The following is a 15,952-nucleotide window of genomic DNA, read 5'->3' on the forward strand; positions in this document are numbered from 1 at the left end:
TGTAGAAATTTAAGATAGAGATGATAAGTTGATTGACATTCTATTTTGATTTTATGAAGTATGAGTGGACTACTTAATTGCTTGGTATTCCATGTGTATTGTTGTTCCACCTGGAATGTTACAAATAAAAAACCTCTGAGGATTTAGATGCCTTTATAATTCGTGAACACAGGATGAGTACAGTTTTATTTGTTTCCTGGCTGAGGTGTAAAAAGATGCAGTTTTTGCCAGCAAGTTGGTTATGACAAGAAAGAACTCCTTCAGCTAGAATCTTCACACAAATACAGCAGTTCCTTGTATAATTACTTGCAGGGATTGCACCCTTTATATAGATACTTAGATCTTTTGAAGAGAAATTTTACTTCCTCTTCTTACAAGGCACTCTGAACTGTTTGCTAACTACTACACATTAGCAGTCACTTTGGAGAACTGTTAGCTGCACTACAGCTACATCCAACGTAGTCATCTGGCCCCCCTCTGTTCTCTGCAAAGGGGAGTACCTGCTTTAGTAAGGTTCATGGCAGCCTTTCAGAGAGATCTAGAGAACTGGAAGGAGGTTTGAATGGAAGCTTTTAGGAGATTTTAGTTTCAAGTAATTAAAGGTTAGGACCATCCAACAGCAGCTGTCCAGAAATTATTAGTCTTTGATCTGATTCCAGTGCCTGGATAGACATCGCAAATGCATAACTGTGAACAGTTTGCTATTTCTAACAGTTTACTTGCACTTATAAATATATATATATATAAATCTGATAAATGTAAACTTAATATTTCCCAACTAAATGCAGTCCTGTTGGGGAATTTCCTCCTTGCAAATACAGTGTTAAACATGTCTTGTTATACAGAACTTTCCATTCTTTCATGATGTGCTTAGGGAATAAACATTACTTGTCTTTGTTAGCTTCTGTGCTTTCCCATGAATGGGCATAGTGTTTCCAATAATTGTATTTGTTTTCTTTTGAGCATTTATTGTCTCTTTTTACAATATATCGTGTGCGATTGCTTCCCATTGCAGACCCTGAATGATTTTCATAGCCAGTAATCTTATAATATGGCATCAGGCCACTTTTTCACTCTTCAATGTCTGTTTTCCTTTTTATATTCTTTATACCTCATCATTCAAAAGAGAGAGATGCTCAATAATATTTGCTTTTGCTCATTTCAACTTCTGATCCCTGAGAAAAGCAGTTGTCCACAGTCCATTGTGACTGATATGAGTCATTTGGGACATTGTTCCTTTGCTGTTACAGAAATTGGTATGTTGTCTTAGTGCTTATTTTTGTATAATGCAAATTATTTTAAAGGATCTGAAACCTTGTGTGGTAGAGATGCAACCTGCCTGTCATCTTAGCTGGAGGTTTCTCCCTACTTTGTATGCTGAAGAAATTGCAACCTGCCTGTATGTGAGCAGTTGCCTCTGAAGTTCAGCTTTGAATATGACTTTCCCTGTGCAGTGTAATGCCCTTTGTTCTTTTTTCTGGCAGGCTGAAGTATTGCATGAAGCAGGCACTAGTTCGTCTTGGACAAATGCATCATGCATCCTTTTCTAGAAGAAAGGTGTAATTTCCCCACCCCCACCCCCAAACTCACAGAGTCTTTGTTTCCAGACTGCTTTTGCTCCTAGAGATGCTAACCCTGATGACTTCATTGCCTACCATTAATTCCTGCTGGTCTCAGTACTTTACCCTTTAATGTCCAATTAGAAAATAATAACACATAGATGGTTTTCAACATTGAATAGTTTGCCACTGCCTTCATGAGGGCTCCACTAGGTTGGAGTATAGGAATGGTCAAGCTCACTTCCCCTTTCTTCCACAGAGAAACCACCAAAAGGATCTGTCCTACCTTCAGGCCTGTCTCAGATGTCATTTCAAAGCATGAACTCCTCCAAGATTTCTCAGTTCTCATTCCTATCTAGACAAAACACAGTTCATAGTCATAGACTCATAGAATAGTTTGGGTTGGAAGGGACATTTAAAGGTTGTCTAATCCAACCCCCCTACAGTGAGCAAGGGACATCTTCAACTAGATCAGGTTGCTCAGAGCCCTGTCCAACCTGGTCTTGAATGTTTCCAGGCATGGGGCCTCCACTACTTCTCTGGGCAACCTGTCCCAGTGTTTCACCACCCTCATTGAAAAAAACATTTTCCTTGTATCTAATCTGAATGTGCCCTCTTTTAAACTGAAACCATCACCCCTTGTCCTATCATGGCATGCCCTTGTAAAAAGTCCCTCTCCAGATTTCTTGCGAGCCCCTTTCTGGTACTGGAAGGCTGCAGTCCAGGCTGAAGAACCCCAGCTTTCTCAGCCTTTCCTCATAGGAGAGGTGTTCCATCCCTCTGATCACTTTGTGGCCCTCCTCTGGCCCTGCTCCAACAGGTCCCTGTCTTTCCTGTGCTGAGGGCTCCAGAGCTGGATGCAGGACTCCAGGTGGGATCTCGCCAAAGTAGAATTGTCACTACAGTACAGAACATAGAAAGTACACATGATGTAATGAGCTAGACAAATAAAAGAGGTTACTTGACCACTAAATGCTGATCTTTGAGTTGCCTTTGTTCATACTACGTGCCTACTTTAACCTTTGTTGTGAAATGTGAGGTAACGACAAGGTTCTTTGGTATGAGAGAGCAGAGCTCTTACAAATTTGTAATCCTCCATGCAGCGCAGGGCAGTTATTCTGCTTTCTGACGTGAGGAATTATATATCCTCTCAACAGTATACATATTTCAAGACAGTCCAACAGTGCAAAATCCTGCAAGCAGAAATAGGAGGCGGCAACTACTGAGCAGCAGTTAATGGTAGCAGTTCTTTTCCCCCTACTTCTGTTATTCTTGGATGCTGAACAAAGATGTTCCATTCCATCCTGCTTTTTCTTTCATGTGGAATTCCTGCCATTCCCACAGCATCAGGTCTCCTTCTCATACGGAGAGTGGAACCTACAGGGTGGAGTGACGAATGTGCTTTGTGCTCGGAGTTTCTTAATTTGTGGGTTTTTTTGTGGGTTTTATTTATTTTTTGTCTTGTTGCTCTGTGGCAAGTCTAGTAGAATGGTTTTCTGTTTGGAGATCCTGAATCAATAGGCGAGTGACTGCAAGTAAAAAAATCGCAGATGTTTGACTGGAGAATCAGAAATTAGACAGGCAGTTTCTTATGCATGAGACTACGGAAAGGTTTTGACTTCGAAATAGGAAAGGGAGCTGACTGCGCTTTGTCAAAGCTTTTGCCAATTCTGTCCTAACTCTCTGTCTAATTAAAAGATTAATTTCTACAATTTAATTGTATTATGGATGCAGTCTTAAAGCCAGGATGTAATGCCTCTTTTTATATTCTAGTTTGGCAAGTAGTTTTGTTGCAAAAAGCCTTGTGTTGCTTAAAACAGTAGAACCAGTAGCGTTAGGTCAGATGAAAGTGAATCACACAGACCTGGGGACTTTGAGCAATGTCTGCTTTTTTTTTGCTTCATTCATACGAACAAAAATTATCTGAGATACTCATTCTGTGATTGGTGAGACTTCTTGCACTTTAAGGTGATTTTTTTGTAACAAGCGTGCATTTGTTGTTCGCAAACTGCACCACCTCGTGGTCATCAGGCTTTCCAGAAAAATATGTTAATTTACGGATTTGTACTTTAAACATAACACTTCCTTTCTTCATGTTCTTGGCATTCTTTTTGTAGCAGGTCATTCTAGATTAAACATTAGGTGAAAAGCTGGTGTTTATACTGTTTGCATCATTGCATTAATACAGAGTAATGTTTTTGTGTGGGGTAGATTTCATTAATATTACTTTGTTAGTATTTCTGTAAAGTCTTTTTAAATGACTCTTGTGTGTTATGTCTTGTAGCTCCTATGCTAATGTCATGAGAGATTTTTAATTAGTGACTCCCACTCATCAATGTATGCTAAAATTGACCCTTCTCCCCCTATCCGCTTCTTTCCAGCCTCACTTCTGATCAGACTCTTACACGTCAGGGTCCCAATCCGCCTTTTCCTGAAAACTATCACACTTTGCCAAAGAATACCAGGCAGTCTTCCGGGAGCTCACCACCACCACCAAACCGCAATTTGCCGAGTGACTACAAATATGCACAAGATCGTGTTAGCCACTTGAAGATGTCCCAGGAGGAAAGGAAAGCAAATAAGGATGGAACTGTTTGGCAGCTATATGAATGGCAGCAAAGACAGCAATTTAAACATGGCAGCCCCACTGCACCACTTTGTGTAGGTTCTTCAGACTTTATTGATCGTGGTAAGTCAAAAAGTTCATTAGATGTTCCACGATCAATATCTGTTCCACCCTCTCCATCTGATATTCCTCCACCTGGACCTCCAAAAAGCTTTCCGCCAAGGAGACCGCATACTCCTGCAGAAAGGCTTACAGTTAAACCGTCTGATGAGAGACAGACTGTAGATGTTCCTTTTGCTGGATCGCCCAGGAGGATACGAAATCATGCTGTAAAGGTTTGTATACAGTATAAGTGATTTCAAACTATTCTACATGTGGTGTCACACATTGATAATGTAATTTAGTAATTTTCATTACATGCTTTCTTGTGTATGAAAGATCGTGCAGGTTATAAAAGTTAATATAATGAATGATTTTCTCTTAAAACTCATCATTTCAGATTTATTAGTTTTTGTTGGTTTAGAAGAAGAAAGTTGGCATGTCACATGGGTTTGGAATATTTTTATTCAAAAACTATGAGGCATATGTTTATATGTGTAAAATACACAAATTGTGATGGTTTAATGTATAGAGTAAGTAGGCAAGAGTATAAAACTCAACAGGGTGAACTCGATTATTTACTTCTGCTTGTAGTCTTCAGTGTTTGCTGTGTCTGCTTTCTCTACATGTTCTTTTATTGCAGTTAGTCTTACAGCTGATTCAGTTTTTAGTTGTGGCTAAAAACATAATAATTTTTCATGCATTTGATAGTTTAAATCCTTTGCAGAGTCGTTGTCATCGGGCTAACCAAAATCAAATAGTGTTGGTCTGAAACTTTAACCTTCTACAGAATTTCAGTGTGTTTCTTTTTGTCGGCGCTATTGTACCCTCTTACCCAGAGGTGACAGAAGTTTTCCTATTCGGTACTCTACATGGTTCTCCTTGATGGAGGAAATTAGAGAAATTCAGGATTGAATCAGAGTAGAATTTACTTGTCTTGGTAGCTCTTACAATGGAATAAGTGCAAATGAAAGCCTCTGTAGTCACCTAATTCTTTGACCTCAACCATGGCCTCTGATGGGGACAGTATCTGCGTAGAAAGAGACTTGTAAGTTCAGAAACCCAGCATGGGTTCAGGACCATGACTTGAGGTTGTGTGCTAGCTTCATGCACAGTTTAGATTATTTTTCCTAGTGTATATGTGGTGTAGCTGTTGGATGTCTTTCAAAATTAGTAGATTTATAATGTTCGGTCAGAGGATGAAATAGTCTAGTGATGTGCAGCACTGGAAATTAATATTTTTTTTTTCCTGATTATATTATACCAGACATTGATTTCTCCACGTGTAGGTTGAAGGAGCATTACATCCCTTACGAAGGAATGTACAGCAATCTTTTCTACTCCTGTGCAATGTAGCTGGATAAATTTTACCCATAAAATGAAACTTTTTTTGTGTCATATTGGTTTTACCAATATAGGGAAACACAGTTTTCCTCATTTGTAGAACTTTTCTGTGAAACTTCTGTAGAAGTTTCTAGAGAAGAACACTCAAGTTTTCATATACAAGCACACAGCGTCATTTTACATTTAAATGTGTACGTCTACAGAAATCAGTAATACTCCAGCCTCCCTGGAAGGCTTTATTGAATTCCATCCAGTTATTAAAAAAAAACGAAAAAAAAAAAGAAAAAGAAAGCAGAACAAAACAGCATTCAGTGAAATTCAGAGACAGGAATGGAAGTAAATCATGAGACATTTAGTCTGCCTTGAAGAAAGCCATAAAAGTTTGGCATTAAGAGAAAAGCAAAAGAATGGATGTGTAGTAGGTTTTCATATTATAAGCAGAAAGGGCCAGATCAAATATGATTGTTTAAAAAAGCCTAGTATTAATGGAACCCATTGCCACAAGGTGTCACTCACGCCAGTAGCTGAGTGTTCGCTGGCAAAAGAGGGCATTCACAGTTGTTACTGTATCGAGTGAAAGCCTGCTGGTGGAGGGCAGAAGCCAGCCAGCCTTTCTCTGGGAGACGTTAGGGAAGGGAGAACTTTATGAATATCTTTTTTGTATTTGCGGGAAGCCACTGTGCGTGTTCTGCTGATGCATCTTGCGCTACCAGAATCCACTGATCTGCCCAGCATCGCAGGTGCGACATTTGCTTTTGTTCATTTTGTAAGCTTTACTTAATCATCAGAGGATCTTAACATCATAAATGTTACCCTGATCTAAGCACTCTGTGAATTCAAGTACAAAATTTGTGGCAGAGGTGCCTATCTTCTGAATTCTCCCTCAAGTACAGCATGCCTCTCGCTTGAGACAGTCCTTGAAATTCTGGCTGTGGCTTCTTACAGAGCTCAACTCATGTTGATCGACGCTCTATGCCTGCTATGGGCTACATGACACATACTGTGAGCGCACCCAGCTTGCATGGCAAGTCGGTAAGTTGAGAGAGCAGATACTTTTGTGTCATCATAGTATTGTAGTTAAGTGTTAAAATCCTGCTCATTCCATAGTAGCTATATTTTTATTAGTTAAAACATAAATAACTTGTATGAGAACTTGATCTTAACCAGCTCCCAGTAAAGCCTGTAGGAATTTTGCTGTCATGTGCAACGTGAACAGGGGTGAGCTATCTGTTACTACAAGATTCAACTTCTATTATGTTTATTTGACCAAATGCAGAGTTAATGAAATAATTGCTTAATCATGTCAAGTAACTGCTTTCTGTGCACTGAGGTGAAAAATGTAATTACGGTTACTCTCCCTGAAGACTGCTAATTTCCTCTTTACAATGTGTCTAAATACCTGCAGCCTGAAGAGCTAACATTGCTTCTCATTCGATTAAGGAGACATCAGGCTAAGTTGGCTAGTATACGAAATTACACAATCGCACAATTACTGCAGCACTTGCCAACTAATTCCACCTATCAGGTCAGCTGCTGCTTGGCTCATCTGTGCCGTACGACGTTTTGTGACTCTGCAGATGCTTCGTTGGTGGCATGCTTGAGTCTGTGCTTTTATGCCCATTCTTTGGTATTCGACAATTCCCAGGTTGTTTGCGTTTTTTCTTTGCTACTGCATTTGCTGTAAAAGATGAGCGTTTTAAGTTACAGGGCACCAGTGTGTATGTTTCAGAGTGTTATGTGTACTTCCTTTCTCTGCTATTTCTGAAAATGCTGCATCTTCAGAAATGTGGGTTAAAATGTTAGAGAAGTTCATTCTAAAGCAAAGCCATTTGTTTGTGCTGCTTTTGTGATGGGATTGGCTCCCCGTGCCACATGCTGCATCACCTGCAAATTGAAATGCATCAGCCGGTTTGTACATTCGTATGAGCTTGCAGCTGTCTTGGTTCTGCAGTTGAACGTTGGTTCGTGAAAGTTCATGGGCATCTCGGGTCATCCACAGTGCTCTTGATTGCACTGATGTATGCAACTTGTAAATGTGAGATCAAACAGAAGTGTCCTTACAGAGCTCTTTGGTTCATATTAGAGCCTCAGAAATGGAGCCATCTGGGAGTAAAATGTGGTGACTCTTTTTGGAATTGGTGAAGGCTTTATATTGGCCCAAAACTAAAGGAATTTTTTTGAGTTTGGAAGTTTCATTTCCTGACTTACCTCACCTACAGAACAATTGCACTAAGATGGGCGATAGTAACAGGGATTTCTCCAAAAACGGGCAGACTTTCTAGTCAAGTCCCCAGCTAGGCTTACAAGCTGATCAGATGAGAACTGTAAGTGAACACCTCTAAAGAAATGTGAGAGTGATGTATTGATTTCATGGCATAAAGGATTTTTCTTTTCTTTTTTTAACTACACATTCTCATTGGCTTAAAACTTGAGAAAAGGTATAGTTGTGTTTTTCTTTTATTCTGAAGTTTAATGTACGCAGGATATAAAATCCTGTCAAAATAGCAGTAAAAGTTCTAGGAATTTTGGGGTATTTTGGGACATTTTGGCTGATTACAAAGCACATTTGCAACAGCTAGCTTTATTTTGTTGCTTATTGCACATGACTTGTGAAAAAAGGGAGAAATTACTTTGTTAGGACTTCTGTGCATGCTTATCTTGAAGAGACTGTAAAGACATTGCTAAATGATTGTAACTGTAAAATTAAGCTGATAGCAATTACAGGTGGGCCAATGAAAAATGCGGATCAAGTTGATTGCTGTTACTTAAAGGGCAAAATGTACTCTCTAATCATATAAGTGAGATCTTTTTCAGTATTTTATTCACAAAACTTATTTTGTACTTTTCCTAAATAAAGGAATGTGTATCTTAAGACATGTATGAAATGTGATTAAAAGTATTCTAATGATTTGTTACATAATGGCTTCTAGTTACATCTGACGCTCAGTTAGGTGCAAGTCTTCTTTTCTTCTCCTAAAGGGACATATTATGCTGGAGGACAACACCATAACATTTTCAGTGAAGAGATAGTCAGTAGAAATCAGTCTTAAAATAATAACTTTTGAAAATCTGTAGTTTTCAGGTAGTTACATGTCTCATTAGAGGTGGAAAACTCAAATCTGTACGTTTGGAGGGTGGGCATGAGGTAGTAAGGTTCTTGGGAAATACTTTGCCCATTTTTCAGCTGTAAATAGCAATATGTTGGTGGAGAAAACGTGCTTTTTTTTAGTGTACTTCCTACTCTGTTATTTTGTTTCCTCTTTCCATCCATTTTCTTATATATAACCAGTCTAAGTATTCTGAAATTGTTTCAAACATTCAAATACATTGCTTTTTTCCCCCTCCCCATGTACCTACCTGAAGGCGGATGACACTTATATTCAGTTGAAAAAGGATTTGGAGTATTTGGATCTAAAGGTAAGATTTTACAGGAGTCTACTTCCATTATTTTTTTTAACCCAGTGGTCTTTTGTGTATCATCTTTGTATCTGCAGGTTTTCAAATCACCTTCTGTTCAGAGATGGAAACTGTGTCTTTTGCCATCACTGTTGTGCTTAGAATATTGAGTGTCTTTATAGTAGTGACTGTACAATTAAAATGCAAACTCAGAAAATGTAGTTGCTTCAGTTTGTAGGAAGAACTTGTGTTACTGGTACTCCAGATGAATGGCACAGTGTGAGTATAGTGAAATCAGATAAAAAACTGATTCATGATGTTTGCCGTAGCATTAGAACCAATATGAAGTCAGGTCTTCTAAGTTAAAATGTGGTGTTCTTATAATCAATTTTTTTCCCTTTAAATCTTCTTGAGGTGACTTTTTTTCCTTGTTTTTATAATATGCTGTATTTATAACGTCTTGCTTTCTTGTAAAAATGTGGTGATTAATTAGCACCTGTGATTGTTTTCATATTATTACAGCTAAGAGATTTCAAATGCACCCAGTTGTCCATCCATCCCTAGATAGAATCTGCCCAAATAATGTTACCTGATATTTCCTTTTCTAAAAAGTAATTTAAAAATACAATTTGACCTTCAAAGCGTTTGCCTAAACTAAAGTACTTCTGCATCTGGTACACCTGATAGTTGGCAATATGAAAGCAAATCTAAACTTACTAATATCAGGTTTTGAAGGAAAAAAAACCCAAAGCGTGTAATCATTTTGCTTAGCAAAGCAGTTTACCGCTTTCTATGGTATGTAGGATGTCTCACCGTCTGTAAATCATATGGTGCTTCTGAAAATCAAAGTGAAGTGAAATTTGACACCTTGTTATCTTTATTGTTTGCATGTACGTACTTCTCACTGATGCCATGGGGCATTACACATGTGCAGCTCATGAGCTGACTGGACCTATTAGTATGTGTATTTCAATTTTAGCAGATGTTTTAATGGCCGAAAATATATACAAATGTGTCAGTGGAGAGTATTAGTAATACATATTACACATATGTGTAGTGTCACATATATAGAATACTTAGCACATATGTGGTATATATAGTCTAAATGATCAAATATGTAAACTGTTGTAATCATTAATATGCAAATTTAAAATTGGTTGGACACATTTCACTTTAGGCTTTGTTCCTGGATTGTTCATGGCTTTGCCAAATGTAACTACATCCCCAGCCATCGGCTGGATTTTGTGATGAATTTCAATTTAAAAGGTCCTACATTTTGAGAAATTTTTAATAAACACAGTGTTTTGTCCATTATAAAACACAACAACTTTCACAGTTAAAAGTGGCCACAGTTCAAACCTCTGAAAATGTTATGTGCTTAGCCAAATTATTAAAACGGGGTTTTAACTTTTTAATGGATTCCATCCAGATTGATTTGTTGCAGTTCACGACACGAGGAGTTGTTTGGTCTCCCCGGAGCTCCCCTTGTGCCTTCCTGCAGCCTATGTAGCACCTGGTGAACGCAGCCGGAAAGAGAAACATATGGGAGCACCTGACCTTTCTGTGAAAAGAAACTTAATCACAGAATCATAGCATAGTTTGGGTTGGAAGGGACCTTTAGAGGTCATCTAGCCCAACCCCCCTGCAGTGAGCAGGGACATCTTCAACTAGAGCAGGTTGCTCAGAGCCCTGTCCAACCTGAGCTTGAATGTTTTCAGGCATGGGGCATCTACCACCTCTCTGGGCAACCTGTTGCAGTGTTTCACAACCCTCACTGTAAAAAATTTCTTCCTTGTATCTAATCTGAATCTGCTTTCTTTTAGTTTAAAACCATCACCCCTTGTCCTATCACTGCATGCCCTTGCAAAAAGTCCCTCTCCAGATTTCTTGTAGGCCCCTTCAGGTACTGGAAGGCCACAATAAGGTCTCCCCAGAGCCTTCTCTTCTCCAGGCTGAACAGCCCCAACTCTCCCAGCCTTTCCTCATAGCAGAGGTGCTCCAGCCCTTGGATCATCTTTGTGGCCTCCTCTGGTCCCGCTCCAACAGGTCCCTGTCTTTCCTGTGCTGAGGGCTCCAGAGCTGGATGCAGGACTCCAGGTGGGCTCTGACGAGAGCGGAGCAAAGGGGCAGAATCCCCTCCCTCGACCTGCTGGCCACAGTTCTTTTGATGCAGCCCAGGATGTGGTTGGCTTTCTGGGCTGCAAGTGCTCATTGTCAGCTCATGTCCAGCTTTTCATCCACCAGTACCCCCAAGCCCTTCTCCTCAGGGCTGCTCTCAATCACTTCATCCCCCAGTGTTAGCATTAATATTAGTGTTGGTTCCATTTTGAAAGTCTTGACAGTCTTGTGTTTCCATAACAGTGATCCAGTTTTTCGAAATGGGGATTTCTTTCAGTAGTGGTCCAGAAATGTAAAAATACAGGTCAGGTTGCAGGGAGATTAAAGAGACCATGTGAAACGTGAGAAAGTGTCTTTGTATTGGTTTAATTTGTGTTTTGCCACTACATATAAATTACTGAAGAGATGCTTTGTTTTGCAGTGAGAGGGAAAAAGGGCAGAGTGCTGGATGAAACTAAGCAAGTTACATATCGATTTGGTAATGGTGCAATATGGCAAATTCGCAGTTAACATAGATGGTACCTTTCATTTAAGACACTTTAGCCTGAGATAAGAGACCTTTTAGCGCAAGTCCTTCTGAGTTAGAGCCACTCTCATGAAACAATTTAAAAGAGTGCTTGAAAATTTTAGAACTGGAGTTAAACTTTTTTCTTTTCACTAAATCCGTAATTTCTGAAGGTCTGTCTTCCTAGAAGTTTTGAAATATGACTTTACAACGTGGAATAGTAATTAAGCAATTAACTGCATAATGTATGCCATAGTGCTGAAACTGATTATGGTAGCTGGTTGCGCAGCGTTTAGTAATTTGTCATTACCACATGTTTTGTCCCCACCACATGTTTTGTGTCCCCCCCTTGCTCTTAACCTTTTATACTAACCTGTTTTTTTTTATGAGTTTAAAAATATTATCTAAGAACTAAGTTTTGATGTTAATACCAAGATGATATTGTTCAACATTATAGCGTATTGTCATAACGTCGGTATAATTTAAATAAAAATGCTCTAGAGGTATTAATCCATTTCAACAATTTTCTCCTACATGCAAGCTAGTTATGACATTAAAAAAAAAAGGTCTAAAGGCTGTTTATTCACACTGAGAAACAATTATTGATAATTTTGCACTTGCCAAACACCATGCATTGTGGAGGTTTCCGTTAACTATATTGCCCTTAGATTATGAACTCCCCCCCCAAAAAATTGTTGCCATGAGTCTGTATTTGTTTTTCACTCATGAACTGGGGGTATGTGGAGCATGAAAGAAATGGTGTATCTACATGCTATAGCATAACCATGCCTCTTCTGCAAACAGGTTTCCACAGTTGTGTTTTTAATCTCTAAAATTGGTTGATCCTGTATTAGAAAAGCAGAAAGGAAGAGCAAAGGAAGGAAAAACTTGATTTTCCACACAAGCTTCTAAGATGACTTTGCAAATAAGGTGAAGCAGAAGTGGTGAAGGAAGCTTCCCTTTTCCTGACTGTGAAATCAAGTTCAAGCAGGAGGGGTGGATGGGCAGCCTCACTTCAGAATAGTTTACAAACATTCCCAAGCAGGTTATACAAAATATAAATGAGGAAATATAGGAAGTTTATGTTACTAAGTATAAATTGTGCAACCATTTGAAGCAAATCTGGGGCCCTCTCAGTAGTTCAGTAGTGGTCCTACTTTGTTCTTCTGCAGTCATACTGCATAACTGCAGCGGTTTAGTTTCTGCTGCAGTTGACAGAGGTTGCTAGTGCAAGCTTCCGTCACGTAGATAATGAAGGAAATAGTGCATGACAGGTATTTGTTATGGGAGGAGGGGTAGTGTGATTGAAATAATTTTTTCACTAAGGCTTTAACTAGGTTGCTCAAATTACCAATATAGAGCACTTGGTGCAAGTGTAACTATATATTATGTGACAGAAAATGTCATGCTGTAATTCCCAGCACTCTTGAAACTGAAATTGGGCAAGTCTGAGCAAATCCAGTTTTGTGTTGTGTGTTTGTGTGTGTGTTTTGCAAAAGTAAATAGTCTTCTGTTTGGATGAACGAGCTACCCACAGTAGAATAAGATGGGTAGATATCCAGTTGTAGCTTCCATAATGGCAGATTATATAGACTATAAACCTCAAGGATAGGTGTGGCATAAGAGCATGTGCTTACTGCTGCTCATGGAGTTTTGAGTTGTAAGCTTTTTAAGTTTTTACATCTATAACAAGTTATTGCTAAACTTTTGTTTGAAACAGATAGAAAATAATGGACCTCTGATCAACATGATATACAAAGTGCTAAAGAACTCAGCACAAGGGTTACTATCCAGTATACATGTAAGACCGCTTGCATTTGAAATGTGCTCATCCCATTGCTTTTTAAAATAAGAGTCAATGTTTACATATTCTGGCTTTTGCAGGTGTCTCGTGGTAAACAGTAAAGCTTTCTGCAAGATTCCTCTCCCCGCCCCCCCCCTTTTTTTTTTCCTTTTTCCCCTTTTGGAGTCTGTATGTGAAATTATGGCTGACCTCAGTGTTTGGTTTCATTTTATCATGTTTTGAAAATGATTGTGTCGAGTAATGACTCCTGTGTGTGATTTTGAAAATGTGAAAGCATGCTAAATTTTCATAATGTTCTCATGTTCACTGCTTGATAATTAACACATTCTTTACAGTTCTGATTATGTGGTTTAAAATATCCCCCAAATCTGTAGACTCTGTTTTTTATGTTAATTCCAGTGCTTTGAAAGAGGCTTTTGCATTCTTTTAGCTTGCAGGTAATTAAATATGCAAAATTATTACTTTGACATGCTAGTGTTTATGCTTATATTTAATTATTGGTTACTATTACACATAGGATTAAGCATTTAAATAATTCCATTAATACTTTCGAAAGAAAGGGGTTTTCTTATGTAAAACACGTCATTGTTGAAATGAAAATATCTGAAAATTGAAAGTTTTGAAAAGCAGTAAATGCTTTTGATTTTGGTGGTGGGGAAGTAACATTTCACCGCAGGAAAACACATCATAACTCTTAGAATGGAGTCTGCCATTGGAGGAGAGAAGACAGTAAACATAATTGATGACCATACTCTTCTGTCTTAAACCTATTTTGTTATTTGAAAATACTATGTGTAGATGGCTAATTTCATATAACATGTTAAATGAGAAACTGAGGTCATATCAAAGATTTATCTACACTTACAGTAAAACTTAAAGTAATGAAGAAAGCTAGCATGATCCTGTGGGTGCCTGTGAGGTTAATAAGTAAACTATGAGCTCAAAGTCTGGAGGCTGCCAGAGTCAGTAAAAAAGCAGACTACTGCTTCTACCCCACCAAAAAATGCAACAAGTTCGGCTATTACATTAAAACTTCTGCTTTTGCTTTACTAAAGACAATATTTAGGTGAATTTTTCTTCATAAACTCTTGCCTGTATATGAATAGAAATATACCCTGAGTACTGTAATTCTCAACATCAGGTGTTTCTTTGGTAAGATAGTATTTGCTTTAATGGATCTTTAAAAATGTTCTCATCTAGTAATAGCAAGTCGTTAGATTTTTAAGGCTTTTAAAAACTGTGTGATTAATGAGCTATATTATCTTGCCATTCTCTGAACCTCATTTATTCACAGAAAGGGTCCCATATAGACAGTAGAAATAATAAACTTTTCTACAGAGATAGACATGCCTTCATTTTAAGATTGCTGTGAAGGTTGGAAGTATAATGTAGTATAGTTTCTGTACTGATTTAAAAACTGTGTTATGTGAGAAGATAATCTTCTCACCAGAAATTGAATGTGAAACGAGTGATTTATGGAATGAGAGATTTCTAATATTATAAGCATGTCAAAATAGATTAATTACATTTAATTCCACTGTAGCAATTTTATAGCGGTCTGTTTTTAATAAAATTCACTCTGTACAGTGGAATAGACTCTTCTTTGTAGAATGAAATAGTTGTCAGAGTTGTATTTTTCTTCATTAAGTAATGCTGTTATTCTTGCAACCGTGCATTTAAAGGAATTACTCAAGTCCTTTGGCTTCAAGAAAGCTATTAAAGGTAAAATGTTTAAACACTTAGGTTTTGCAGGAACAGAACCTTTGTCACCATAGACAAGTGGGATTATGCTGTTTTGTACAGCATCTTAAAATACTGTAAGAGCTACTAAATAGCCTAATATAACTAGTAATCCTTTCTAATAACATTTTTTAAAAACTAAAGCCATATTTGAAAAGATTTCCTTCCAAAATTTTATTTATCTTTGTTAATAACCCTGAATATTTAACAGAACTTTTCATTGTTGAAGCATAGTTAGATTTTAGTTTGCAACAAATTTCTCAGATCTTTAAAACCTGTTCCCCTTAGGTGACAGGGCGTGACGCGTTAAAAGAACGAAGTACAAAACCTGTCAAGATTGCAGAAAGCGATATTGATGTAAGTATCAAATACCACTTCAGAACCTCTTGCATTGTTTTATCTTGTGCTGTTACATGTTCACATTACTGTGCTCTTTGGGATAAAATACTGCTAGCAGAGACTTTTTCTGCTTGGTTTTTGAAGTCTAATGTTATAGAATTATATGATTTCATTTTCAGGTCAAGCTAAGTGTTTTCTGTGAGCAGGACAGAATTCTGCAGGACTTAGAGGACAAAATAAGAGCCCTTAAGGAAAATAAAGTAAGTAGATTTAAAAATAACAACTTTCCTCTAGTTGTAAAATACGAAACTACAAACAAAAAATCAAATTACTGGATGCTGGTTGCATTGTAGTAGTTTTCTTTGGGCATGTATATAAACTTATGAAAGTAATTGTTTTTTATGTTAGGATTGAGTACTCTTAGAAAATGTGTTTTTGGAAAGGAATGTTTTAAAACCACACACATGTAGTTTTCTGGCATT

The 15,952-nt window shown here is 37.9% G+C and overlaps 1 protein-coding gene across 13 annotated transcripts in view; it reads left to right on the plus strand.

Moving 5' to 3' along the window:
- PLEKHA7 (pleckstrin homology domain containing A7) overlaps positions 1-15,952 on the plus strand; it is a 187,896-nt gene that overhangs the window by 147,743 nt on the left and 24,201 nt on the right. For 12 of the 13 annotated variants that reach the window (XM_075425434.1, XM_075425435.1, XM_075425437.1 and 9 more), the window contains 5 exons: positions 3,941-4,460; positions 6,514-6,600; positions 8,932-8,985; positions 15,420-15,488; positions 15,650-15,730. In XM_075425434.1, the coding sequence (XP_075281549.1) occupies positions 3,941-4,460; positions 6,514-6,600; positions 8,932-8,985; positions 15,420-15,488; positions 15,650-15,730 (811 nt within the window). The remainder of the gene's footprint in view (positions 1-3,940; positions 4,461-6,513; positions 6,601-8,931; positions 8,986-15,419; positions 15,489-15,649; positions 15,731-15,952) is intronic. The other variant, XM_075425433.1, reaches the window with a different exon arrangement.

The sequence above is a fragment of the Opisthocomus hoazin genome, chromosome 7, assembly GCF_030867145.1.
Source record: "Opisthocomus hoazin isolate bOpiHoa1 chromosome 7, bOpiHoa1.hap1, whole genome shotgun sequence".
NCBI lineage: Eukaryota > Metazoa > Chordata > Aves > Opisthocomiformes > Opisthocomidae > Opisthocomus > Opisthocomus hoazin.